Consider the following 25,688-nt stretch of genomic DNA (forward strand, 5'->3'; position numbering starts at 1 on the left):
TGAAAATATGATTTCTAAAACCTTCTGCTGAAGGGGAAAGATAGCCACAAACAAGGTTCTTTGAGATGTGAGCAATTTAAAGCTTTTAGAAGGGAAATAATAATCATAATTTAAAAATGTGGAACATTTTACATGTGATCTAACTTTAATGCATTGATATTAGGCCAAATACATCTCCAGTATAATTCTATTGACTTCAGGGGAGTTATACCAGGAATGAATTTGACTAGTTATGCTTCTTTTGAAGAGTTTAATACATAAATATAACACTTTTTTCTTCCAGGATTTAATTATAATGGGAGCCCCAGGATCATATTATTGGACTGGTTCCGTCTTTGTGTACAACCTCACTGCGAATATCTTTCAAACTTATGTAGATTCAAAGAACCAAGTAAAATTTGGAAGTTATTTAGGTATTTAACATTTTTATTCATCTGCTTAGCTGATTCCCTGGTCTATACAACTGGATGTGAAATGTCTGGTTATACCCCAGAGTGGCAATATTTCAGACCTGTCTTGCGATTCTAAGTGTGATGTTAATCTTTTTAAAATCCTGCTTTTAATCTGCCCCTCATCGGAATTTCCTTAGACATTTATTTCTGAACAGCTTTATCTTCATTTACAATAATTTCTAGTCTTTTAAAGGAGTCCACAATGCATGCTTAAGACTGCTCTGTTTGTAAGGACTTTGATCATAAATGGTTTGAATACTTCATTCAAGACTGCAATAAGCAGATTTAATGCAGAATTTAAAGATGCTTAATAACAGCCTCAGTCATGGCTTTGCTATAAGCCTAGAGTAAGGGGTTTGTGTTTGTGGAGTGAAAGTAAATACATTTCTTCCCAGTATGGAGGGAGGGCACAGCAACTGAGGGGCTGTGGGGTACAGGTGACCTCCCCATATGATTCCCTCATATGACTCTGCCCACCCATAGCCCAAGGCCCCTAGGCTCTTCCCCTCCCCCATCTCACATTACCTGGAAGGTTAGGATGGGGGTCAGTACAACAGCTGGAGGAGCTGCCGGCAGTTTTGCTGCTTTCCCTGCTCTGCCCCTGCCAGTGGGGAAAGGAGCAGAAGTCTTAGCTCTATCCCTGCCCCTCAATGCTGCAGCCTCTCCTCCAGCTATCTCATTATAGCAGCATCTTCGCAGGAGGCCGAAGTGAGTGAAGGGCAGGGCTGGGGTGCTTCTTTCCCAATGACAGCTCCTCTGGCTGCTGTACTGCCCCTTTCTCCCCCTCAGCCCAGTTCTCTCGATGGGTAGCTGCTATACAGAGGGCGCTGGAAGAGATGCAGCTCCGTGAAGGGGGTGGGGGCAGTAGCCAGTATGTCATATCGGACTTGGTGGCCATTTTCATACCAGTCTGGCATACAAACTCGGAGAAGGATTGTAATCTGAACAGTAACAGGCTCCTTCCTTCGTCTCCTGATGTTCCAGGGAAGGAGTAAACTGCACTAGATTCCCATACAGAACAACATTCTGATCAGCATGTTGGGACAGCATAGAGTGTCTGCCCAATCCCAATACATCCCATCCTGCCCACCTGCCCAAGAGTTGTGTTCCTCCCCCCTCCCCCCCCGGCACTGCTTCTCTTGTGCCCCTTCATGCCATGTTAACTGGGTAACAATTTATTTCTTGCCCTGGGCTTTCCAGTGTGTTCAATCTCCTATATTTCTCTTAGGGTGCAGTTTCTTCAAGGCTTATTCTGAAATCATTTTGTATATTTTTATGGTGCTACACACACAGTCAGCACATAAATAATAATAGCATTACTCATTGGGGAAAGCATATTTTGTGACCAGCATACAATTCAAAGCAGACTACTGTAATTACTTTATATATTTTCGCTATCCTATCTTCTGACAGTGATCTATGGTTGGTCTCTGGTTTTTTTTTCTTAATAGCCTATGTGGAGAATATGGCAATCTGCAGTTTTACAAGAGAAGAACATGAGAAGTGGGTGTTGTAGGGTTTGATTTCAATCTAGAGGGAAGGGAGGTCCTTCAGTAGTAGCCCCCCTGTGGAAGAAAATAGGTTTGGAAAGAGAAGTTAGTGACTGAATAACATTTGGCAGGATTTCCTTAGTAGCACTTGAATAGGTCTAAATACAAGAATAAAAACAGGATGAAATTGTTTTAAAACAGGATGTGGTCTCAACATTTTTTAGCCAGTTGGCAGGTTTTAAGCTATTTTTAATTATTGCCATCTTAATGAGTTAAACATTACAAATTATCAGAAGTTTAACTCTTCTATGCGTCCTCTTATAGTTCAGTATGAACTTTCAATTGTACTTGGTCTTTCTAGTTTCACGCTTCTTGTAGGGTTAGCCTAGTGGGGAGTGTTTCCTCTGTTTTTTAGAAGATGGATGATGATAGGGATAACAGAAATACCCCCTTGAAGTCAAACCTAATCTTGAGACCCCCGTCTCATAATTAAAGCAATCTAGCAATGTACTTGTGTAACCACCACCAGGTGGATTTGAACTTGGGAGCTCAGTAGAGGAGCCCCTACTCTCTGAACTAAAAGCCAGCTTACTCTCAGCACATGCTGTAGAGGTCTCTTGGTCTTAACTGTTGCTGTGGTCTAAGTGCCACTTGCATTGCTCAGTAACCACACCAGGTGGGTGGGTTGCACTTCTGCTTATGATTATGTTTAAACATAGTCATGAAAAATATGTGAAGACAATAGGAGTACTTATATGTTTAAAGTTAAGTTTTAGGTGGTTTGATGCATTTGACCTGAGGGAGCATCTAGCTGATAAGCATTGATATTATACGCTCTTGCAAAAAGGATACATTTACATGGGCATTGTTCCTCCAGTCTAAGTTAAAAGTTTGTAGGCCACCTGTTGGATAGTGGACATTCTGCAGATATTAGAATACAGTAATTCCTCATTTAACACGTGCCCGCTTAACACGTTTTTGCTATAGCACGATTTTTTTTAAGGAACACTTTTTGAATTACATGACCGTCCCCGGAATAACACGATTTCCCCAGCCAGCCCATTGCCGGCAGCTGTGCGGGGCTTCCCCCACCTCCGTGCAAAGCGGCGGAGGGTTTGCCACTCGCTGCGCCATTCTCTGCTGACTCCCCCCCACTGGATGCCTTGTCCCCTCTCCCCACCCCCACTTGCAGGCCGATGGCTGGGTTTCCCCAGCCAGCCCGTCGCTGGCAGCTGCGCAGGGCTTCCCCCGCCTCCCTGCAAAGCGACGGAGGGTTCGCTGTTCGCTGCGCCATTTCCTGGTGACCTCCCCTTGCCGGACACAGTGCAGGTCCCGGCAGACCCATCACAGAGGCATACTCCCAACCCAATCCCCCTCCCCTCTCCTCACCTTCCCTTCCCCGGAGCCAAACACCTCCCCTCCCTGCTGTAACTCCCTTTTTCCCCCAACCTTATGTCCCAGTCCCAACAGACACCACTACTTGAAATGCAACCCCCACGTTTTCCATTATTTTCAATGGGAAAATTGACCGCGCATAACACATTTTCACTTAACACGATCATTTTCTGAAACATATCTATAGTGTTAAATGAGGAATTACTGTGTCTGTTTGGAGGCTCTTCCCACTTGCACTGCTCTCCAGTTCCCCAGCAGCATAACTCCTAAGGAAGCTGTGCTATTGTCCCTTCCCCCTAGAGCTATAGCCCTATCTATCTGGGGAAAGATGGCATCAAAGAATATTTATTTCCAAGGAAAATTTTCAATAGAACTGCTGTGGGATGAAGCCATGTCTATTACCTTTCCCCAAGCCACATTTTTTCATAGGTTTATTCTTTTGGGAATTCCAAATACATACTACTCTGGTGCTTTTGAGAAGAGGCAGCTTTTTCTATTTCGGCTCCTCTTCTTTCTTCAGTTTCAGCACCATTGAATTGCGACTACCACTTCTTTCATCCCCTGGTGACTTTAGGTCTGGAGATAAAATCCTTCACCCACCCATTATTAGGAATCCAATGCATCTCCTGTTAAAGATCAGTAAACGCCTACTGACTTAAAAAGGAAGTTAGACAAGGAGCTAGGTTAAGGAAATACTGCCTTTCTCTTCTAAAATGAACACCTATCCATTCAACTTATTTTCCATTTGATGGCTTCTGTTCTGTCAATGCAAATGAATAAGGAAATAGTTAATCAACTTATTTGTGCCTTTGTAACATTTTCTCAGGGTTTCTCCTGAGATTTTTAGAAATGTTTTAGCAATAGATCATAGCCTAGATGAACAGTTGTCAGAACCTCACAAAGGTTTGGTTAGGTGCAGAGTCTTGAATAATAAATCTATAAACTTCATATAATTTCCACACATGGTATGAAAAATAATTTTCGCAAGAGGGCAGAGACCTGGGACCTGTAGTTACCTTTTACAAATCATTAGGAATGTATGTTTTTACAATTTGACAAAAGCAAAATATTTTGAAAGAAAAGGTCAGAGCATGAAAATTAAGGATTATCCACTTAAGCTTAATTTTTTGTTGAATAAGTAGAAACTGGGGATTGACCTTTAAATGATAAATGGCCTTGTTCACCCCTTAAAACATGAAAAGAAAGTGCTGGCATAATGGGAATCTGAGCTCTAAACAGTCATCTTGGCTAGTTTTAAAGATTTAAGGCATATTCTTCTCTATGATATTGCGCTCCCTACTTCCATGGAAAACTAATGAGAGTTCTGAGTTACAAGGGGGCAGAATAGGAATGAACTGTCTGAGCTCCACCATTTGTGTCCCACGCTGCGTTCTGAAAGGAATGCAAATGGCCAGTTATACATAGTTAAAAAAATGAGATCCCAATCCTCTAATAGGCTGTATGGGTATGGATTTTTACATCATTATGTAAATCGATTAATTAGGAGGGCCCTGCATAGATGTAAAGGTCTGACCCTATAGATCCAACTGCCTAATCATTACCACCAATATTTTTTTGTCAGACAGCAATTCTAATACAGATTGAACCTCTCTAGTCTAGTCTAAACCCTCATGACCTAACCATTGTCGAACCAGAGAATTGACCAAACCACGAGAGGTCAATGTTGTCTAGCAGCATTACCAACACATCAAACAGCCCAGTAAGCAGTGGAAGACATTTAGGGGTAAATTAGAGTTAAATAACAGCACAGAACACTGAGAGCCAGGACTAGTGACTGCAAACAAACTTTATGGGACCACAGGAAACCTGGTCATCCAGCTAACTAAAAGCATGCCAGACCGCGGATGTTTGGCATCTTAAAATGTGAAATCTAGCAATTGGGAGTAAATCTTATTGTTATTGACCATCTTGTTTGTTTTTATAAAAACCTACCTTTTTAAACATTTAGTTTTTTATTTACCTGCATGAAATTGCACTTTATTCCATCATAACTCATTTGACTAAGGCATATATTGTATGAAAAGTAATAGACAATAGTTTACTTTATTGTATAGTTGACAATATGCCATAGAGAGCAGCTCAAGTTATATTAATGTTGCCTGGAGTCACATTTACTACATTCAGTGATGACTTTTTTTCATTTGCAGGATATGCTGTTGGAGCGGGTCACTTTCTGACACCAACTAGTACAGAAGTAATTGGAGGAGCTCCCCAACAGGAGCAGACTGGTAAAGTAAGAGGTGTTTCATAGCTGTAACATTTCTGTTTGGATTAGTGCAATGGAAAATTCAGAGGGTGGATTTCTGAGAGGTACAGAAAGTACTGGAGCGTCTTTGTGCAAAGGAATGAATGGGAATGCAGTAGGTGATGGAAGAGTGTTGTGTTTATTCTGTGGTGCTAAGAAAGCACCAGGTAGGAGATGTTATATGGATATATTTTATGTTAAATTGTGTGGTGTTTTGGTGCTTTTTTGAATTTGTTTCCTTAACCATAGATTTAATGCTTACAGACACACAGGAAATGCAAAAAGAGCTGAATTTTTCCTATGTTCTCTTCTTATTTTAGGCATACATTTTTAGCATTGGAGCAAAGCAATTAAATATTCTATTTGAACTAAAGGGTAAAAAGGTAACCTTTTATGTTATTTTGGTACATATTATAACTTTTTGTGAATCTTCTGAAATATTTGATGGCTATTTACTTCTCCTGTGTGCGTGCACAGCTTGGTTCTTATTTTGGAGCTGCTGTTTGTGCAGTGGATCTGAATACTGATGGCCTCTCAGACTTACTAGTTGGCGCGCCAATGCAAAGTAAAATCAGAGAAGAAGGAAGAGTTTATGTTTACATCAACTCGGGTTCCGTAAGTGTTTCTTCTTTTTAAAAAATCAATAATAATTTCCAGTAGTGCTGGTCCTACAAACTGAGCAGTATTTTCTGCTTCATCACAGGAACTTTGAGACAATGCATTTGAACTACATGATTTACAGTACAATTACGTAGTCTGCAAATGTACCATCATGCAAACTGGGATCTTAACTGAAGCCTACTTTATGGTAGTGTCTGGGAACAGGATCGAACAGCAGTATGATTTTTGCATATGAATGTATCAAGTGCTAGACACATCTATTGTAAAGCTGGTATTCATAATAGAAAGTGTTAAAGCAGAAGAAAAACAGTGTGATTTCATAACAACTTGGTATGCAGTTAGTGTGTTACTGCAGTCTATTTGCATGCACTCTGCTATTACATTGCTTATACTTTGGAAAATAGGCATTTTAGCTTGTTGAAAGCCATTCTTTTAATTGCCAGAAAAGGGAACAGTTTGTGAACTGAATAGGGGATGCTCAAAACTCAGACTACTTGCAGCTGAGCAAAAGATGTGTAGTCCCTAATAGCATTGGGAAAGAGAATGGTAGATCTCTTTATTCCCCATAACTGGAGTTATCATATATTGGTATCAATTTTTTAACCAGAGACTATAATGTAATGTGGTCGCTTTTCCGTTTTCATCTGCTTTCTTTTAATCTGTTAAATTTTTTTTTGAATTTTATGCCCAATTAATTTCTTTCTCACATACACATCTCTCATTATTGTTTCTTACCACAACTGTTGCCTTCGTAACGGCCTTGGTTATACCTTGAGGTTTCCAAAGATGCTCCCAGCTGTCCAAAGATCATATTAACTCTGAGACAGGGAGTGAACTGAATGGAATGGGAGATGGAAGGATGGCAGCTTCCTTTTATTATATTTTTGAGGCTCTGCAGTAATCTCTGTATTGTTTTGATGTAGGCTCGTTATTGCACATAGATGTTTACCATTACAAAAAATAAATAAAAGGACAACTCCAGTATGAAAAGCAATTCTGTTAACATTACAGGGTTCCATATTCATTATTTGTAGTTATTTTTTTCATAACCAGTGTGGTTAGCTGAGGAGTGACCTGCCTTGCACTATGAAAATGTCTCTAGTACTTTAAAGTCAAGCAGAGCTCAAGTTCTTAGTAAACAATTCTGTTGATTAGTGGGTCCCAGCCAGGCGTCCCAGGCCCTCTAATGGGGCTGTGGGCAGCTTTCAAGGAGTCTGCCAAACATGGCTGGCATTAGACTTGCAAGGCCCCAGGCAGCGCCGGCCCGAGCCATTCGTGTGCCCTGGGCCCGAGGAGCACGGTGCTGGCCCTGGGAGTGCTGTGCATGTGCGCCCCCGGCCCCCAAACGCCTGGTGCATGTGCAGCCCCGCCCCCGGGACATTGGTGCATGCGCGGCCCCACCCCCGCCCAGTCTGGCAGCCCCGCACGGCTCCCCCTTAATGGGGCACCCCGGGCAGTAGCCCGGTCAGCCAGTAGCTTGGGCTGGCTCTGGCCCCAGGGCAGAAAGCCAAAGCCCTACATTCCAGAACCACAGCCTAGAATCCCAGACTCTATCACCAGGGGCTGAAGTCAAAGTTTGAGCAACTTAGCTTCATAGTGCTTCTGTAGCTTAGGGCTTAGCACCTTAATGCAGGTCCTGGCTTTTATATATAGAAATAGAGTTGTTGTGGCCCAGCTGAGCTATGGAGTTTCTCTAGCATGTTAGGAGGGTCTCACAAAGGAAAGGTTGAGAACCGCTGCAATTGTTGATTCACAAGAAGAGAATCCAGGTGCCACACTTTTACTGAAATGAGCAAATGTGATTCTCAACTCACGCAAGGATCAGGTGAATTTTACATGTTAATGTTTCAGTACAGAGCCACATTTGAAGCTCCCTTTAATTGTGCAATTCATATATCTTATGGTTAGATAGTCTTATGGTTCAAAACTGTGTATTCTGAGATAAACTATTACTGACTGATAGCTATGCACTAAAAAGGTCAGCAACACCTGTCCCTGGAAATCCCTTTTTTGTAATGTACATTTGGGTTTTTTTTTCCCTTTAGGAAGCAGAGATGCTAAAACTGAAGCTAGAACTAGCTGGGAGTGATTCTTATGCAGCAAGGTTCGGTGAAGCCATAGCTAATCTAGGAGACATTGATAATGATGGATTTGAAGGTATTACAGAGTATATTTTTAATTCAGGACAGCAATGTAATATAAGTATGAGAAGTGAATATTTCAGGAGATAGCTAATGGATGAAATAATCTTTCATTCTACACCTGTGTTTCAAATTTACACCATGTCCACATTCATTACCATCTTGTGGCTCTTATCCTATATGTGAAACAGTAATATTCAAATAATCCCAGCCTATCTCAGCAGAGAGGCCAAGGACTAAATGGATATGGGGAATGAATTATCCTCTGACCTTTGCATGAAGTCCATCTTGGTAAAACAAGGTTGCAAAGTTTACACTTCTATTGCCTGTACTAGACCTGCTCACAGGATAGAGAAATTCAGTCTTGAGGGTTGGCAAGCCTACTCCCCTAAAGAGCAATACATTCACATTTAAAAAAAAAACACCAACATGAGAACTCTTCCAAAAATTGTAATGAAAAGGTCTACCACAGCTTGCAATGGTTATGGTCATTTCCTCCTTCTCTTCATTCCAAAATATCACCACTAAAAAAGTCTCCCTCCCCTATTGTTCTGGCAATGTCACCCCCTCTTTCAGCCCTTGAACTAGCGTCAAAAGTGGCTTTCAAACCTTTGGTTTGGGTGGAGGGGCTGCAGCTAGGTAAGCAAAATGGAAACCCCAGTGGAAAGGGAGGTTCAAAGGAGTGGGTCTATTGTCAGCACCTCTGATGCCCTGTCTGACAAGTAACATTCAGTGTTTCCACTGTAGCAAGTAGAGTGTAGATCAGCAGAGAAGGCAGACATGCAGACAGCCTGCATATGAGAGCAGATGAATTACTTTCCAGGACTTCTCTGATGGTTTCTTAGGGTTGTCTTTATAAGCTCAGCCACAAATTCTGCTTTCTCAATCAAAGGTAAATCTATATGGGAGAAACCAAATACACTCAGAGCCAAGAATGGGCAACCTTTAATGTAGTGTCTTCTTTACCACATCAGTATAGTCTTTCACCTACAAGTTTGAATTCTGTTTTGTTTTCTTATATTCACATTGGATTGCTCTTCCTACAGCTCCTGTTATCTCACGTTCTTGGCTCTACATTCTCTGTCATACAGCCCTCTAGTCTTGGAACAGTCACCCTCTTTTCATTCTCTGGCACCTACTCTCTTTCAAGAATTTTTCTTCTGGTGCTTTCTTCCCCCTTCACCATTAATCTCCATAGCTTCATTTTGTCATGTCTTACATGTGTTGGACTAGTATCAGAGGGTAACCGTGTTAGTCTGAATCTGAAAAAGTGACGAGGAGTCCTGTGGCACCTTAAAGACTAACAGATTTATTTGAGCATTAGCTTTTGTGAGCAAAGATCCATTTCGTCAGATGCAAGTATTGGACTGTAAGCTTTCAGGACAGAGAAAATTTCATATTTTCTTTAGGGATGTTAAAAACGTTTATTTGTGAAAACAAGTAACTTCTGAATTTTTTAAAAGCCAGCTCCCCATGAGCTTGCTGCCTATGAACTCAGGCTTATCGGTTAATCGTGAAAACAGGTATACGCTAACATCCCTAATTCTGTTTACAAACTGATTTCTGCCTTTATGTGATTAATCTATGCAAATGATTATGATAATTGGTAAAATAAGGTAAAATATGGTATGTCAAATTAACATAATTTAAAGATACACCATACCCTTCTGGTTTATGTAGAGAGAATCCTGCAAGTAGTTATAATTTGTAATTCTAGAAATGCTCACAGTGCGCTAAGTGGAAAAAGTTATTCGACCAAAAGGTATAATAAATAATGTACCATAGAACAGATAATATCATAGGTAATGAGACACAGAATCATGGAATACTAGAACTTTAAGGGACCTTGAGAGATCATCAGGTCGAGTCCCATGTCCTCCCGGCAGGACCAAGAACCATCTAGAATGGATCATCCCTGATAGATGTATATCTGATCTACTCTTAAATATCTCCAGTGATGGAGATTCCACAGCTCCCTAGGCAATTTATTCCAGTGTTTAACCACCCTGACACTTAGGAAGTTTTTTCTAATGTCCAACCTAAACATCCCTTGCAGAGCTGGCCCAAGCTACGGGCTGACCGGGCTATAGCCTGGGGCGCCCGATTGTAAGGGGTACCGCGTGGTGCTGCCAGGCTGGGGGGGGTGAGAGCACAAGAATGGCTCGGGCCAGCTCTGCTCCCTTGGCACAATTTAAGTCAAATGCTTCTTGTCCCATCATCAGAGGTCAAGGAGAACAATTTTTCTCCTTCCTCCTTGTAACACTCATTTAGGTATCATGTCATTTCTCAGTCTTCTCTTTTCCAAACCATACAAACCCAGTTCTTTCAGTCTTCCCTCAGAGGCCATGTTTTCTAGACCTTTAATCACTTTTGTTGCCCTTCTCTGGACCCTCTCCAATTTCTCCATGTCTTTCTTGAAATGTGGTGCCCAAAACTGGACACAATACTCCAATTGGGGCCTAATCAGTACAGAGTAGAGTGGAAGAGTGACTTCTCGTGTCTTGCTCACATCACTCCTGTTAATGCATCCCAGAATCATGTTTGCTTTTTTTTGCAACCGTGTCACACACTTGACTCATATTTAGCTTGTGGTTGACACAAGAAAGGATATAGGAGAAAGCAGAGGGGCGACAGCAAGACAACTTACAACTGAGGCGAGAGAAAGTGGGAGATATTACGTATAACAAAAAAAAAAGATAGGGAAAAGAAATATTTAAAAAAATCTTAAATGATCATAGAGGCCATTTGTCTATAGAAGTGCAATGAAATAGTACATCACAGAGATGGGTTTTTTTCAGTAGTTTAAACCTTATGGCTCAATCAGAGAAGTTAGTTGGCTGTACATCAGTGAAGAATTCAAACTCAAAGAATGTATGGTTAGTCTTAATTAGGTAGCACATCTGTAATGGTTTTTATCTAATCAGTAGAGATATGTAACACTTTAACCATTGCAGTATGGTCATAGATTCAAGCAGAGAATACTCAGCAGAAATCTTCCTTTTTTGAGTGTGTCTCGGTTTTTATTTTATTTTTTTTATTTGACTTGACTTGTATTATTACACTTTTTGTAAAGGGTCAGATTGTTTGAGTGAAGCTGAAAAATATCTTCATTTCCCTAGTTTTTCCTTTTGTTTTAGCAAGATCAGACTAACACATCTACCTCTCTATCACTATTCATTTCCCTTGGTGCATTTTGAACTAATGTATTTCATATCTTTCTTTTGGTATCATTAGCTCTGGCTATTTCAACAACTATGCTTGTCTTTTAGAATAGTTGAATGCTATTCTTTTTTGCATTTGCACTCCCCACTAGAATGAAATCATGAAGGCATTCAATATACTACTTTTTTTAAAGCCAGTTACCTTAATTCCACTGCTATATATCCATACAAGCACGTTAATGAGATGCTAAGGACATTTACAAGGAAAATTGACTTGTTTTAGACAAAATAATACTAGATGTCATGTATCCCACAGCTTTAATGCTTGTGGAAACAACAGAGGGCAGCAAAATTACCATAGTTTTAGCAATGAGAGATCTTTTATAGAAATTTAAGACACATTTATTTTCTCTGTACCAGACACAACTGTATTGACTTTGATGGAAATTCAGTTTGAAACTGGACTGCATTAATGTGTATTATGGAACTTTAGTGTACTTTAGCAGGGTCCACATTGCCAGCTAGAGCACTCCAGAATTTACATCTCTGGTGTGAATTAACACACTGTGCAGATAAACCTTCACAGCTGAAGGGCTGTTCCCATACTCTTAGACTGAGTTCCCATCCCATCTGTCATCACCAAAGTCACCATAGCTCAGAAAAACCATGTCTAGAAAGATATTCAGGCTCTGTTACTGTAAAACAGGGCAGAAGCCACTCCGAAGCAGTACTACTGATATAACTCTTTCTTTTCACTCTGAAACCTTTTCTCAAATTTGGATGTTTCCATGAGCCGCTCTGTTTTTTCTTGGAGGAATGGTATATACTAAACAAAACAACGAACCAAACAAGCAAGCATTACAAAAGATGGGGCCCTGAAATCAAACTTACTAGTGCGAACCATGTACTTGTGTAAGGTCGTATTGTGGCTCTGTGTACAGATCTGTTATAGCTTGATTATGAGATCAGGGCTATATTTACAAATATTTTACATATAAATTATAGCTATAAATAGAGTCTCATGTTGCTATAAGACCAATCCAGTCTACTTCCTGCGCTCTTGCTGAATAGGTTATAAAATTCAGAACCATCATATGTCACATACTTCACTGCTCTGCAAGACAGTTTGTAAACTTATAAAAGCAATGTTTGACCTAATATAAGCTAGGGTTAGTCTGGGCTTATTGATTAACTTTCATGGTTACACGCAGACTCCCAGTATGCATGGGGAGCTGGTTTAAAAGCTAACAGAGGCAGCAGTGTGGGACAGCAGGCAGCTCCCTGGCAGCCATATCTGAGGCAGCAGTGCAGGGGGGCAAGTGGGAGCCAGTACACACAGGGAGTTGGCTTAAAAGGTGGCTCCCCGCATGTAACTGCAGAAATTCAGCAGTTATATGGTTACTTAATTACATGCATTTTAACACCACTAATATAAACATCAATCTACACTGTCTCCAATACATGAAATAAAAACAAATTCAAAATGAGAAAACTCTATAAAACATTTTTCTTGTTTCCTGATTATATATCACATGAATGTGTTACAATAAAATCCTTCTACAGATGTAGCCATTGGAGCTCCCCAAGAAGACAATCTAGAAGGTGCTATCTACATATATAATGGCAGGGAGGATGGGATATCTTCATCCTTCTCACAGGTATGGCTTTCTTGTTAGTCTCTTAAAAACCCACCACTGAGTTAAGAAAAGTTTTTACAATTATTAAAATTAAATTTAATTGGAGCAGGTTGTCAGCATTGTACAAGTCTATACTTAAAATGCTTCATTGGTGCTGCTGCGTTGCTCTAGCACTTAAGTGAAGATGCTTCTGTGTTGATGGAATCGCTTCTTCCATAGGCTTAGTTGATCCATCTCCGTGAGAGGCAGTAGTTATGTCAATGGGAGAAGCTTTCTATACTGTGAGCTATTTCAGTGTATCTACATATTGATTTTTCACATACCTGCCTGGCATAGTTATGCTGCTATAAATCTGTACGGAGACCTAGCCATAGTGTGTTTCTCTTGTCTTTCCTAAGGGACAAATGAGTATATTTGTGTTTTTTCAGTTTCTGGCCTTTCACATAGTAAAGGTTGGACCTCCCTTGTCCGACACCCTTGGAAAGTGAGCTGTCCCCCATCAGGGAGTTTCCCTGCCCTGCTGCTGCTTCACTAACTTTGGCCTAGCCAAGGCTCCCTGCTCACTGCCACCAGGGGTTCCCTACCAAGGGTCACCTGGCTGCTGCTGGCCCCAGTACCTGCAGGGTTTTCCCAGTCCTGAGGCCACCCAGCCGCTGCCCCACAGCTGTGGCCTCGCTCTGCTACTCCCGGGGTGTTTCTGGCCAGGGCTGCCCGGCTGCCACCAAACCTGCTGCTGCTGGGGGATTCCTGGGGTTTGCTGCTCGGGGCTGCCAGGCCGGCTCCTCTGCCACTGGGGATTCTCCTGCTGAGGCCAGAACTCCCGGCTGCCCCTTGCCACTGGGGTTCCCTGTCTGGGGCTCTCAGGTTGCTGTGTGGCCCCATTGCCACCAGGGAGTTCTCAGCGTTCCCCAGCTGGGGCAGCTTTGGTGGCCTGACTCCACTGACAACTGGGTTTCCTGGCTGTGGCGGAGGCTCCCAGATGCTGTCTGGTCCAGGTGACACTGGGGTTCCCCTGCCTAGCCACTGCTGGCCCAGACAGGACTCCACAAACCCCGCTCTCCCAGGGCTCCTTGGTCCAGCAATATCTGTGGCCTTGCTGGATCATGGATGTTGCTGCATCAGAGAGTTCCAGATTTGGGAGGTTAAACCTGTATATAGTTTTTATTTTGATTTCAACCCTGGCCATTTTTTCACGTGCGTATTCCTATAGGAACAATGACTTGTTTATTATCCTTCCACTGTACTCAAGGCATGTGTGACAGTTCTGAGTTCATGCTTACCATTGCTATTTGGGTGACCAGTTCTGTTTGACTGCTGCATGTCTCTGGGAACCCCAAACTGTTTGTTCAAGTCTATTTAATGAATGGGGTTGGGAAACCCTATCTCTCTGCTACCATCTATTTATACAGCCCTGCGGAGATACAAAAATATGGATCTGCATCCTCTAGCCTCAACTCCTCATCTGATGTGGGAGTTGTATTTTACTTGTCTCTGGAAAGGGGAGTGGGGAGGGAGCACAGATGAGCAAGGAGTGAGCAGGGTCATGCAGAGAAGAGGAAGGCAGCAGTGGGGATGCCTGTGTGTAAGTAGGGGTGGGGGGAGGGCTTTTCACATTTTCTATTTTATTATTAGTCTCTTTTGAGCTCTGTCATTTCTGTTCCTAGATACAGAAAGAGAGTGGGGAGAGAGAGAAGGAGGGGCATCTGGAGCTACCTGTTGGATTTCCACATTTGTGGAGGCTGCTGTCCTTTTTAACAGTGTGCCAGGGGCTCTGCAAGTCAGTGCTCACCAGGTGGAGCGTTAGTGGGTAGGGCAGGACTAGCACTCGGCCCTTCGTGCTTTAGGGAGATTTAGGATGCAGCTGCTTGTATCCCTTCCCTGCTGGCAGTGCATGGTCTGCTTTAGCACCCTCTCCCACCCACAATAGAGGAGGGGGAAGCAGAGACCCCCACACAGGTATCTGCTCCACTATCCACAGATATGAAGTGTCTATCTGCAGATATTCAGGGCTCTATATATTTGGTGATTCGTCTCAAGGAGATGAGATTTAGTTCCTTCACTTAAAGGGACATTGCGTTATTATGACAATTATGTAGAAACAGTAGAGAAATCTGCTTTTTTCCAGTATAACCGAAAAATCTGAGTACGTTTTAGTTCTCAGGCAGGGATTATAGCCTATTACATTTGAAGCAAAGGAACCAATAGTGAATCAAAGGTAATGAAACCAAAATCAAGAAGTGATTGGGATAAACTGCAGGGTAATTATGCTAGAGTTTCTGATTGGTTACCACCTACAATAAATATTATGAAAGACTTCTGGAGAAAGCTCTTTTCATTTAGGTTAATTCTTTATTTTTCAGAGAATACAAGGGCACAGAATCAGCAACACTTTAAGCATGTTTGGACAATCCATATCAAGCGGCATTGATGCAGATAACAATGGATATTCAGGTGAATTAAATAGTTGTTTCTATTGTTCCTGTGTAAAGTATAAAAGAAATTATATGTAAGCTGGTGGGAAACAAAGCAACTGTGCTACTCAGTATCCCTAACATAAATGAAGGAGCAAAAACTTTGAGGGATAGGCCATCATCATAATACTTTTGGAAGAGAAAACCAGCAGGAAAGATAAAGGCAAGTAAGCGGGTTTTTTTGTGACAGATTATTATCCTATTAGTTAAGTCTCAAGCTCATAACTAAGTTTGTGATACAGTAGAAGAGAAAATAATCATAATATCTGTTTGTAGTTGTGACTTTTTAATGGTAGCTATTATTGTACTTCATCCAGTGATGTCACAATCTAACATGTATTGCATCACCATTTTTAACATGGTGGTAACTGATGTCAGTCATTGAATTATGGAACTGAATTAGGAAAGGAGAATTAACGTTTGTACTGGCAAAATCTTGAAAATCCCCAAAGATAATAAAGTTTAGGACCAGGAGTGAGATTTGTAGCACGGAACTTGTGATGCAGTGGACTGGAGCAGCCCCATGAAGACTAAATTATATCAGCCTCCCACAGTGACACCTGGGTAGCCCCAATGTTGCCATGCCCCTGTTGGATTTGAGAGAGGGTCTTTGGAGAAAAAGCCACAGCCATGGCCCTGTGACTGGATTTGAGAGAGGGTCTTTGGAGAAAAAGCTCCCCGGTTGTTTGAGTCCCTTTTTGCCACAGAGTCTTCAGTGAAAGTTTGACTGTATAGAAACAGAAATTCCACGGCTAAAGAGAGACATCGCAGCAACTAGATAAATTGTTCAAGTGAATACATCTGTCGACAGGTTTTGGTATCCTCTACTTTTATTCATTCACTATCTTCAAATAAAAGCCTGTCGTCAGAGCCAGGATAAAATTTCCATAAGCGACCAAGTTCCATTTTGAAAAGACTTAGGTATTTAGAAACCTAAGTCTCCTTGTGAGTCAATGTGATTTAGACCCCTACATCATTTAAGCTTATTTGAAAATTGTATCCTTTAAGACTCTCAGACTTCACATGGTACCTTTCTCTGTTGTGTGAACATTTCACATTTAATTCTGATAAGAATAGCAATTATCATAATTCTGGTTTAGAGAAAAAGATGGAAGTACCTCTTATTTTAGCTGAATTGTGCTTTGCTTCAGTAAGTTTCACTTTCAGTGGACATTGAATTGTAGCCTTAGCTATGGCATTAGCAATTGCAGAAACAGTAACATGAAGCTTTAACAGAAAGTAAACATAAATTATTAGAATCTGCATTGCAAATATATGTGATAGATAATGTTTCTTTATATAGTAGCATATCTCCCATAATGTGCAAGTATCGTATTTTAATACAGTCCAAAAGGTGAATGTGCAATAAGGTGGGGTGTGTGTGTGTGTGTGTGTGTGTGTATATTCCTGAGAAGTGATCCTTTTTGACTAATGATGCTCATCAATTTTCTTTTTTTGGGGGGGGGAAGTACAGATATAGCAGTTGGTGCCTTTCTTGATGATTCTGCCGTGCTACTGAGGTGAGCTTGATACATTTCAGTGCTTAGAGATAGTTGAATTTAATTGTAAATTATGGGACACAATTAAAAATGTGCAATTTGCTAGTGATCTCTTATTGCTTTTATGGAATACTGAATGTTAGTCATTAAGTGCTAGAATTTATTCTATAGTGATATATTTAAATAAACAATTCTGAATAAAAGAAAAATGAATATAAACTCCCTCAAATTCAACATGTAAAACTCTATTTTTATTCTTACAGATGCTATATAGTAAACATTATATTTGAAAATAACAAATGTGTGCAGAGGTAATTATAAATTAATGCTGAAGCATGTTATGACCATGAACCATTTTGAATTCTTAGAACAAGACCAGTGGTGCTTGTTGAAGGTTCTTTAAAACACCCTGATGCAGTAAATCGAACTAATTTAGAATGTATGGAAAATGGCCAACCTGCTGTGTGTGTGAATTTAATGCTTTGCTATACGTATAAAGGACGAGATGTCCCTGGTCACATTGGTAAGTTACTTGATAAATATTTATTGACTGCAATTTGTTGTAGATACTCATATGTTGTAGAATATTTTACCACTAGTATTAAAAACACGTTAGCAAGCCATCAGTAGGTATCAATATGAAAAATAAAGATCTATGAACATTAGGATTGAGAATAAAAATAAAAATATTTTAATTAACTGTATATATGAAACAAAAGAAATCCAAACAATGGTATAGATCCAGTACTGAACAAGGATTGTAAATTAGCAATTGCAATGCAGAAAAGATAGAATTCAACAAATAGTTCTGTTCTGTATTTGGAAAGAATGAGTCATGTGTGCCTTACAGCGATAATGAAATATTCTTTGTTCCACCAGCAACTGGGAAGGATATAAAACAGCAACTATTAACATTAAATATTTGTAATTCTGTAGGACCAGATCATTTCCACCCCAAAAATACAAAAAGAATTGATCAGAGCTCTCTGAGGCATTAATATTGATGTTTAACAGATCTCAGAATAATGGGGAAGTTCCAGTGGACTTAAACTAACAAAATTGACACTGGTCAGGATGGTTTTATCAAAACTAGTTATAAAACTTTATTTTGATGAGATTGTAAGGATATGGTTGATAAGGATAATTGTGTTGAAACATTGTACTTAGACTTCATGAGGCATTTGAATCATTGCTTCATAGCATTCTGATAAAAACAGCACTCTACAAAATGAGTGTATCTCAGATTAATGAATTGGTTAACTGATCACAGAAGATAATAGGAGCTTCTAATGTCCCACAAGGTTTTGTTCATAGCACAGTGCTAGCTACATATATTTTGTCAATGATTTGGATGAAAATATAAAATTATTTTTCATAAAATTTTCTGATAATATTCTTCAAGTGATGTCCCCGTGGGTGCTCCACTGTAGGTGTTGAGTTGTCCTGATGCCACAGATTGGAGCTTTCCCTAGCAGTAACTGGACAGGCCATACGTGTGCCCTAGGCACCTTGTGCCAGTCACGCTCTGCACTTTGCGCACACAGCCCGGCTCCTGCCAGTTCCTTCGTTGCTGCCCTCGGTTGCAGGCAGAGCGAACATCTCGCCTCAAAGTCATCTAGTTAGTCAGACAAATTTAATTAGTTAGAATAGTTTTTCAGTGTTAATTAGTTGTTTATAGTCAATTTATTGTTTTTTAGTTAAAAAAGAAAAAGGATGTTGTAGGCCATGGTTAAAGGCTGCCGTGCCTCACCCCCCCCCCCCCCCAAAAAAAGATGAGCTCTGATTTTCCTCTCATCATGCCAAGTTTTTCTGACTTAAAAAAATGTGACTGTTGTTGCAGATGAATGCCTGCATCATATGGGCACTTGTTGTGTGTTAGGTGCCTGGGAGGAGGTGCACATACCACAGAAATGTCCCCATTGCTGTAAGTTAACAGCAAAGGCACACCAAGACAGGGAGATACATGCTCTGTTTTGATAAGGTACTTCAGCCAGCAGATTCTGTGCCCTCTACGTCTTGTTCAAACCCTACCAGGGCTGAAAAACAGCGAGCGAGTTTCCCAGTTCCAGGCACGTCCACCAAGAAGAGGGCTTTTCCGGCATGGTACCTCCCAGCTACCTCATCGAGCCGCATCATGCGCCGGAGAGAAGGCAGGGACATCTGGCACCCTGATCTCCCATTCCTTCACGGAAACATGCAATATGACAGACACAACCTGAAAAATATTTGCTCCGCTAGGGCTTATTATAAACGAGCAAAAGTCCACATTTCTGCCAACACAGACTCCGGACTTTATAGGATCCAGGCTGGACTCCACTACTGCCTGTGCCTCTTTACCAGTGCAAAGATTCCAAGTGATACAGGACCTTATTGTGACTGTTACCATGAGCCCCACCATACCGGTCCTTCCCTGGCTCCAACTTATGGGCCACATGGCAGTGTACTTTGTGACTGTACCTTCATTGTCTTCAACATTGGCAGGCATCAGTGTATATCCCTTCCAAGAGTCATGTTCACAAACACATCTCTCCTCTATCAAGTGTGGTTACTTCTCTCCAGTGCTGGATCAACTCAGACAATCTTCTAGCGGGGGTTCCATTACACAGCGATCAGCTGTCCGTAGAAATCATGCCTCCCTACTTGGATGGTCATTTTGATCAGGGTCAATGGTCTGACTGTGAAACAGTGCTTCATATCAATCTTTTGGAATTACGAGCAGTCGTCGATGCCTGCAAGCACTTCGGTGTGTGTATTTACAACCACATAGTCAGAATACTTACTGACAATATAACTACAATGTACTATATCAATCGGCATGGAGGAACCCGAGCTTGCTCCCTGTGCACCAGAGCAGTCCGGTTGTGGACCTGGTGCATCCACAACTATGTAACCATAATAGCTTTGTACTTACTGGGCATCAACAATACTACAGCAGACACTCTGATCAGGTACTTTGCAATAGACAAGTGGGAAATCCATCACCAAGTGCTTCAGTCCATCTTCCATCAGTGGGGATTTCCCCATAGACCTATTTGCCTCCCGCAACAATGCCAAATGCCCACAGTATTATTCCAGAGCAGGTGAGGCACAGATCTTTGGGAGACATCTTCTTAGTCAACTGGAGGGGCCCACTACTTTGTGTTTCCACCAATGCCCCTTATTCTGAGAGCACTCAAGATCAACAGGGAGGGGGCTCTAAAAATCTTTAGCCCCCTCCTGGTCCAGGCAGACGTGATTTCCTTATCGCTCTCAGATGTCTCTCCAACCTCCCTACCTTCTCCCAAACCACCATGATCTGCTGACCCAGAGCAGGGGAACCTTATTGCACCCCCAACCTCAGAACCTGCATCTGATGGCTTGGCTACTCACTGGTTCCAAGAAATCTGAAATGCTCTGCTCAGATCGGGTAAAAAAAAGTCCTAATGCATAGTAGACAGTGGCCCACACTCTCCACCTACCTCCAGAAATGGCACAGATTTGTGACGTGGTGTAATCAGAACAAATTTGACCCTTATGCAACGCTGCTATGTGTAATTTTAGACAATATGCTCATTCTAAAGCACTCAAGCTTATTTGTGTCTTCCCTCAGAGTTCATCTTGCAGCCATTGCCACCTTTCATCCTTGGATTGACAGCTATTCCATTTTTGCATACTTTACCATGAGAAGATTTATCAAGGGTTTGCACAATCTTAACTCACCGCATAAGGCCCCACTGCCATTATGGAATCTCAAGATGGTGCTGGACACTCTCACCCAGCCCCCATTTGAACCACTGGCAACCTGTCCACTCTGTGACGACTATGAAAGTTGTCTTCCTGATCGCTATAACATCTGCCCACAGAGTGAGTGAACTTGTGGCCCTTATGGTGATGCTGCTCTGCACTATCTTTACTAGGAACAGTGTAATATTGCACTCTCACCTTTCCTTCATACTGAAGATATGCTCCAACTTCCCTATCACTGAACTGATAGTTCTCCCTTCCTTCTATCCCAAGCCCCACTCATCTTGACAGGATGCTTTCCTGCATACCTTAGACATTCACAGGATGCTTTCCTTTTATATAGATAGAACCTGATCCTTCCATACATCACAGACCCTGTTTGTTTCCACAGCAGAATGCTCCAAGGGGACTCTGAATTTATCACAACACATATCAAGAGTTATTGTAGCTTGCATTACTCAATGCTACTCCATGCAACATAAGTCACCTACCAAGAGCACATTCCACAAGTGTGATAGCAACATCCATAGCCTTCCTATGGGGCATTCTTCTCCAGGAGTTTTGCCATGCTGCTACATGGTCCTCAAATAATACCTTTATGAAGCATTACGCCATCCTTCACCATCTTGACTACGATACATAAGTACCGCTGCAATATTATCAACTGATAATAAACAGTGACTCCGAATCCTGCCTGCCTTGTGTTTCTCCAGCACTACTACAAAGTCACCTATGGTGGCGCACCCATCGGGACATCACTCAAAGAAGAAAGGGAAGTTACTCACGTTGTGCAATAACAACAGTTCTTCAAGATATGTGTCCCCATAGGTGCTCCACTACTCACCCTTCTCCCCTCTCTTTCAGAGTCTGTTCCTTTCTTGTTTTTCAGACACTTGGGTACATGAGGAACTGGCAGGAACCAGGCCATGCATGCTAAGTGCAGGGCACAAACGGCATGAGGTGCCTAGGGTGTGTGTGTGTGGCCTGGCCAGCTACTTACTGCTAGGGAAAATGATGATTTGAAGTGACAGGACGACCCGAGACTTATAGTGGAGCACCCAAAGGGACACACATCTCAAAGAACTGTCGCTACTGCACAAGGCGAGTAACTTCCCATTCACAAGCTTTTGGAGGACTGGTAACATTTATTTGCATATTCATTAAGCAAATGATAAATATGCAGATAAATTGTTGCTGGCCCTACTTGTCCAGCAGGTTGTTCTGTCCCCCGTCCCCCCCGTTTCTGGCCCCAGTCCCAGCCGCTCTATTGACCGGCACCGGCTCCCCCAGCAACGCCCATTCTGCATTGGTGCGCATGGCCTTCTCCCTGGGTCCTAGCACCCGCCAGATCTAGTGCTTCCACCCGGGAGCATGCCCGGCAAATATGCCGCGGTGGCGGGCTCTCTCCCAAGAGGGCCGCGCCACCTCACTCAGCAGTGCGGGGTGCTGCTACCCTGTCACACAAATTAATAGGATCATAAGCGATAATTTTTCTAAGGTCCGGTATTTTTTTTCTAAGGACCGCTGCTGGGCCGCAGACCGCACTTTGGGAAACGCTGTTATAGAGGAAATGCAATATTAGATGATGCTAGCTTTGAAGACTGAATGCATTGCTCTGCTCTTTAATCGGATAGTCACAACAATAATGAAACAATGAAGAATTAAAACAACCGTGTTCTAAAAATGTGCTTGTAATTAGATTATCTACAGAGTTCTATTTGTGATTTAGGAACTTATAGGTTTTTTTAAATTTATTTTAAATTTCTGTCATTGCATCTGTTCTTATTTACTGTTTTCTGAAATATTTATGCCATTTCTGTGACTAACACTGGGTTTCCTCAGTCAGATTCTAGCAGATAATTATTAAAACAATACTCCAGTATCAGCCCTCATGTAGATGCATGCGACTCCATTGATTTCAGTGGAGTCACAGGCTCATATCAGTGATGAATTTGGCTCTGAGAGTCAGAAGGGAAATAATACATTTAAAAGAGAAAGGTATATATTTTCATGCATATGTTCTAAGTAGTATTTTTTTAATTATAGCTTTGTGTGTATTCCCAAGGTTTTTTAAAAGATGCCACATTTAGCATGACACTAGACTTTACAGTATTTTGAGAGAGACATTATGGAGTGTGTAAATGATGACATGTGTAACTCCTATCATATATTAGTGAAAATCAATAGGTTTCAAAGATATTTTATAAGAAGAGACTTTTACTTATTTATTTTTTTAATCTTGCAGTACTGCTTTATGAACTAAATATAGATGTAAGCAGAAAGACAAACACTCCTGCAAGATTTTACTTTTCTTCTAATGGAACATCAGATATGATATCAGGAAGTATGGATATTTTTAACAGCAATGTTACTTGCAGAAATCATTCAGCGTTTTTGAAGGTAATGTAATCTTTAGTATCTATTTTTTTAATATAGTAACATTGTCATATCTGTAAGAGGCAGTTACCTACTATAAAAGAATGTTATTTATGATACCCTCCTAGAAATTAAAACATAAAATGAAATAGATAACACATGATTTTGGGTCAGAGCAAGCTTGTAGATTAGAACTGAAGCAGTGGACATGTGGAGGGACAAATCAGTGGCTATCTCTTGCATATACCTAGAGAATAATTCAATCAAGTTTTGCTATTGTAATACTTGGTGCTTCATGCTGTTCAGTTTTCATAAGTAGATAGTTTGGGATTTGGGATTTGATTTGTGGCATTCCTACATGTTCAAGGTTTCATGTTGAAATGATTATTGATTAAGCAGTTTAATCCTCTCAATGCTGAGTACAAAATATAAGGGCAGGAGATCTTGATCTGAGGAAGTGGGTCTGGCCCACGAAAGCTCATCATCTAATAAACCATCTTGTTAGTCTTTAAAGTGCTACATTGTCCTGCATTTTGCTTCAACTACCCCAGACTAACACGGCTACATTTCTATCACTCATCGCTCTATACCTCCCAGCTCCATACCCTATTTGTGAGTATTAGGAAAGCCTTTTTAGATTTCACAGAAATATCTGATCCATTGTGCCTATCTGGTTTTGTTCCATTTGTCTGTTACCCTTCTTTTTCACCTACCCTTACTTGTAATATGCAAAATTACTAACCTGTGGCCATAAATCAACCTGGTGACAAAGAAAATTCAGTTGGGTCTCCCACTAAATAAAGTTTTTATTAACAATTGTTGTTTAATCATAAATGGCACTCTTCAGTTACTAATTGATTCCTCTTATCACTGTTAACTGAAAATTAGAACAGAGGTAATGGAGAAAAGGGGAAGAAAAAAGTATATTCAAGGAAGAGGATTTAATGTCTATGGTTTAGGAAGTGAATGTGTATGTGAAAATAGAGATTAACTTGCAGTGTTTTTTATATACATGTCTGTTTTATATGGTTAACTCATTAGGTTTCCAATTTTCATAGAAAGATGTAAGGGATATCCTGACTCCTATACATATTGAAGCTACTTATCATCTTGGACATCATGTTCTAAGAAAAAGAAGTATGGAGGAGTTCCCACCACTTGAACCGGTTCTTCAGCAGAGGAAAGAAAAAGATGCTATTAAAAGCAAGGTTAAGATATGGATATTTTTGTCTGAACTTCAACAAAATGATAACACATTTTAAATAAGTATCTAAAGCAAATTTCACACTGTTCAGTGTAACTCAAGAACACATTTTTTGGAATTGGTGTCCAGCTCTCATGGTGACAGGGATATTAAAATTGCCTTGATTTTAATAGATAAACCTGTAGGCAAAAATTAGAATGTTATTTTGCCTAAAGGATGCATTGCTTACAAAACATGCATCTAATTTGTATTTTTCATTTTTACTCTAATGGTTCATATGAAGTTGGACAGGATTATACTCAGGCATGTAATTATCTCTTATTAATTGTATTCTCTTATTGTTTTAGGTATAGTAACATTAGTATTAGACATTTTCTTAGCATATCACGTGAAATTAGAAGACTAGTAAATCAAATCCCAGTATGAATTGCATGTTAGATACCCTGTAGGCTGGCTGCTTACATTAATTTATATTCTATTATTTAAATAATGGTGATGAAGTATTTATCATCTGGAGCTACCCCAAATTTTCAAACAGTGATTGGAAAAAACATACATTTTGAAACAATAACAAAATGATTTCCCACTCTTTCCCCTCCTGCAGGAGCAAAAGTCAAAGTGGTCTTACGGCTTGTAACTGGTAAAATTAAACATTATTCTGACTCCTCACCAGTAATAAGTTTCACAAATTCAAAATAAAATTGACATCCAGAATTTTGAGATGCCTACAGGTTTCTTTTAACTGGCAAAATAACTTTACTTCTGCTGTCTGTCTCAACTTTCTATTTCCCAATCCACATGCACTCAGCAAGATTCTTTTTTGTTAAAACTGCAATACAGTGACATAGGTATTGTGTGAAACTTCAAAACACAACCAATGTACATCACTATTGTCAGAGAAACCTTGTAACACATGGGCAGTCAGTCAGTCTTTATTTAGATGAAACCGTATTGCCTGGGTAGCTGCAGCCAGATCATAGGAAGCTGCAGAATTGTCCCAGGAACATCAGTCTCCTAAAATGTTTTGTCCATGAGTATACTTTTTAGAATTGATACCATCACAATGGGCTCAAGAATGCGACAATTAGCATGAGAGGCTGTCTGTTATGTACACCGCATGTGGGCAGGTCAACAGCTGATTTAGTTTCTCTTTCAGTAGCAAGGGGCTGTTGGGCACTCATGGTACTTAGACAATAACATGGTAATGACTTTGTACCTGTGGCTGTGAATGTACTGTTTTGAAACATTTTCA

General features: G+C 40.8%; 1 protein-coding gene across 3 annotated transcripts in view; it reads left to right on the top strand.

The window, feature by feature from the left end:
• Positions 1 to 25,688, top strand: part of ITGA4 (integrin subunit alpha 4) — a 65,332-nt gene that overhangs the window by 16,077 nt on the left and 23,567 nt on the right. For all 3 annotated transcript variants that reach the window (XM_075933745.1, XM_075933744.1, XM_006121693.4), the window contains exons 6-16: positions 284 to 413; positions 5,506 to 5,591; positions 5,924 to 5,986; positions 6,081 to 6,218; positions 8,270 to 8,381; positions 13,090 to 13,184; positions 15,524 to 15,614; positions 17,109 to 17,154; positions 17,502 to 17,656; positions 23,102 to 23,256; positions 24,291 to 24,440. In XM_075933745.1, the coding sequence (XP_075789860.1) occupies positions 284 to 413; positions 5,506 to 5,591; positions 5,924 to 5,986; positions 6,081 to 6,218; positions 8,270 to 8,381; positions 13,090 to 13,184; positions 15,524 to 15,614; positions 17,109 to 17,154; positions 17,502 to 17,656; positions 23,102 to 23,256; positions 24,291 to 24,440 (1,221 nt within the window). The remainder of the gene's footprint in view (positions 1 to 283; positions 414 to 5,505; positions 5,592 to 5,923; positions 5,987 to 6,080; positions 6,219 to 8,269; positions 8,382 to 13,089; positions 13,185 to 15,523; positions 15,615 to 17,108; positions 17,155 to 17,501; positions 17,657 to 23,101; positions 23,257 to 24,290; positions 24,441 to 25,688) is intronic.

Source organism: Pelodiscus sinensis, chromosome 7 (assembly GCF_049634645.1).
Source record: "Pelodiscus sinensis isolate JC-2024 chromosome 7, ASM4963464v1, whole genome shotgun sequence".
NCBI lineage: Eukaryota > Metazoa > Chordata > Testudines > Trionychidae > Pelodiscus > Pelodiscus sinensis.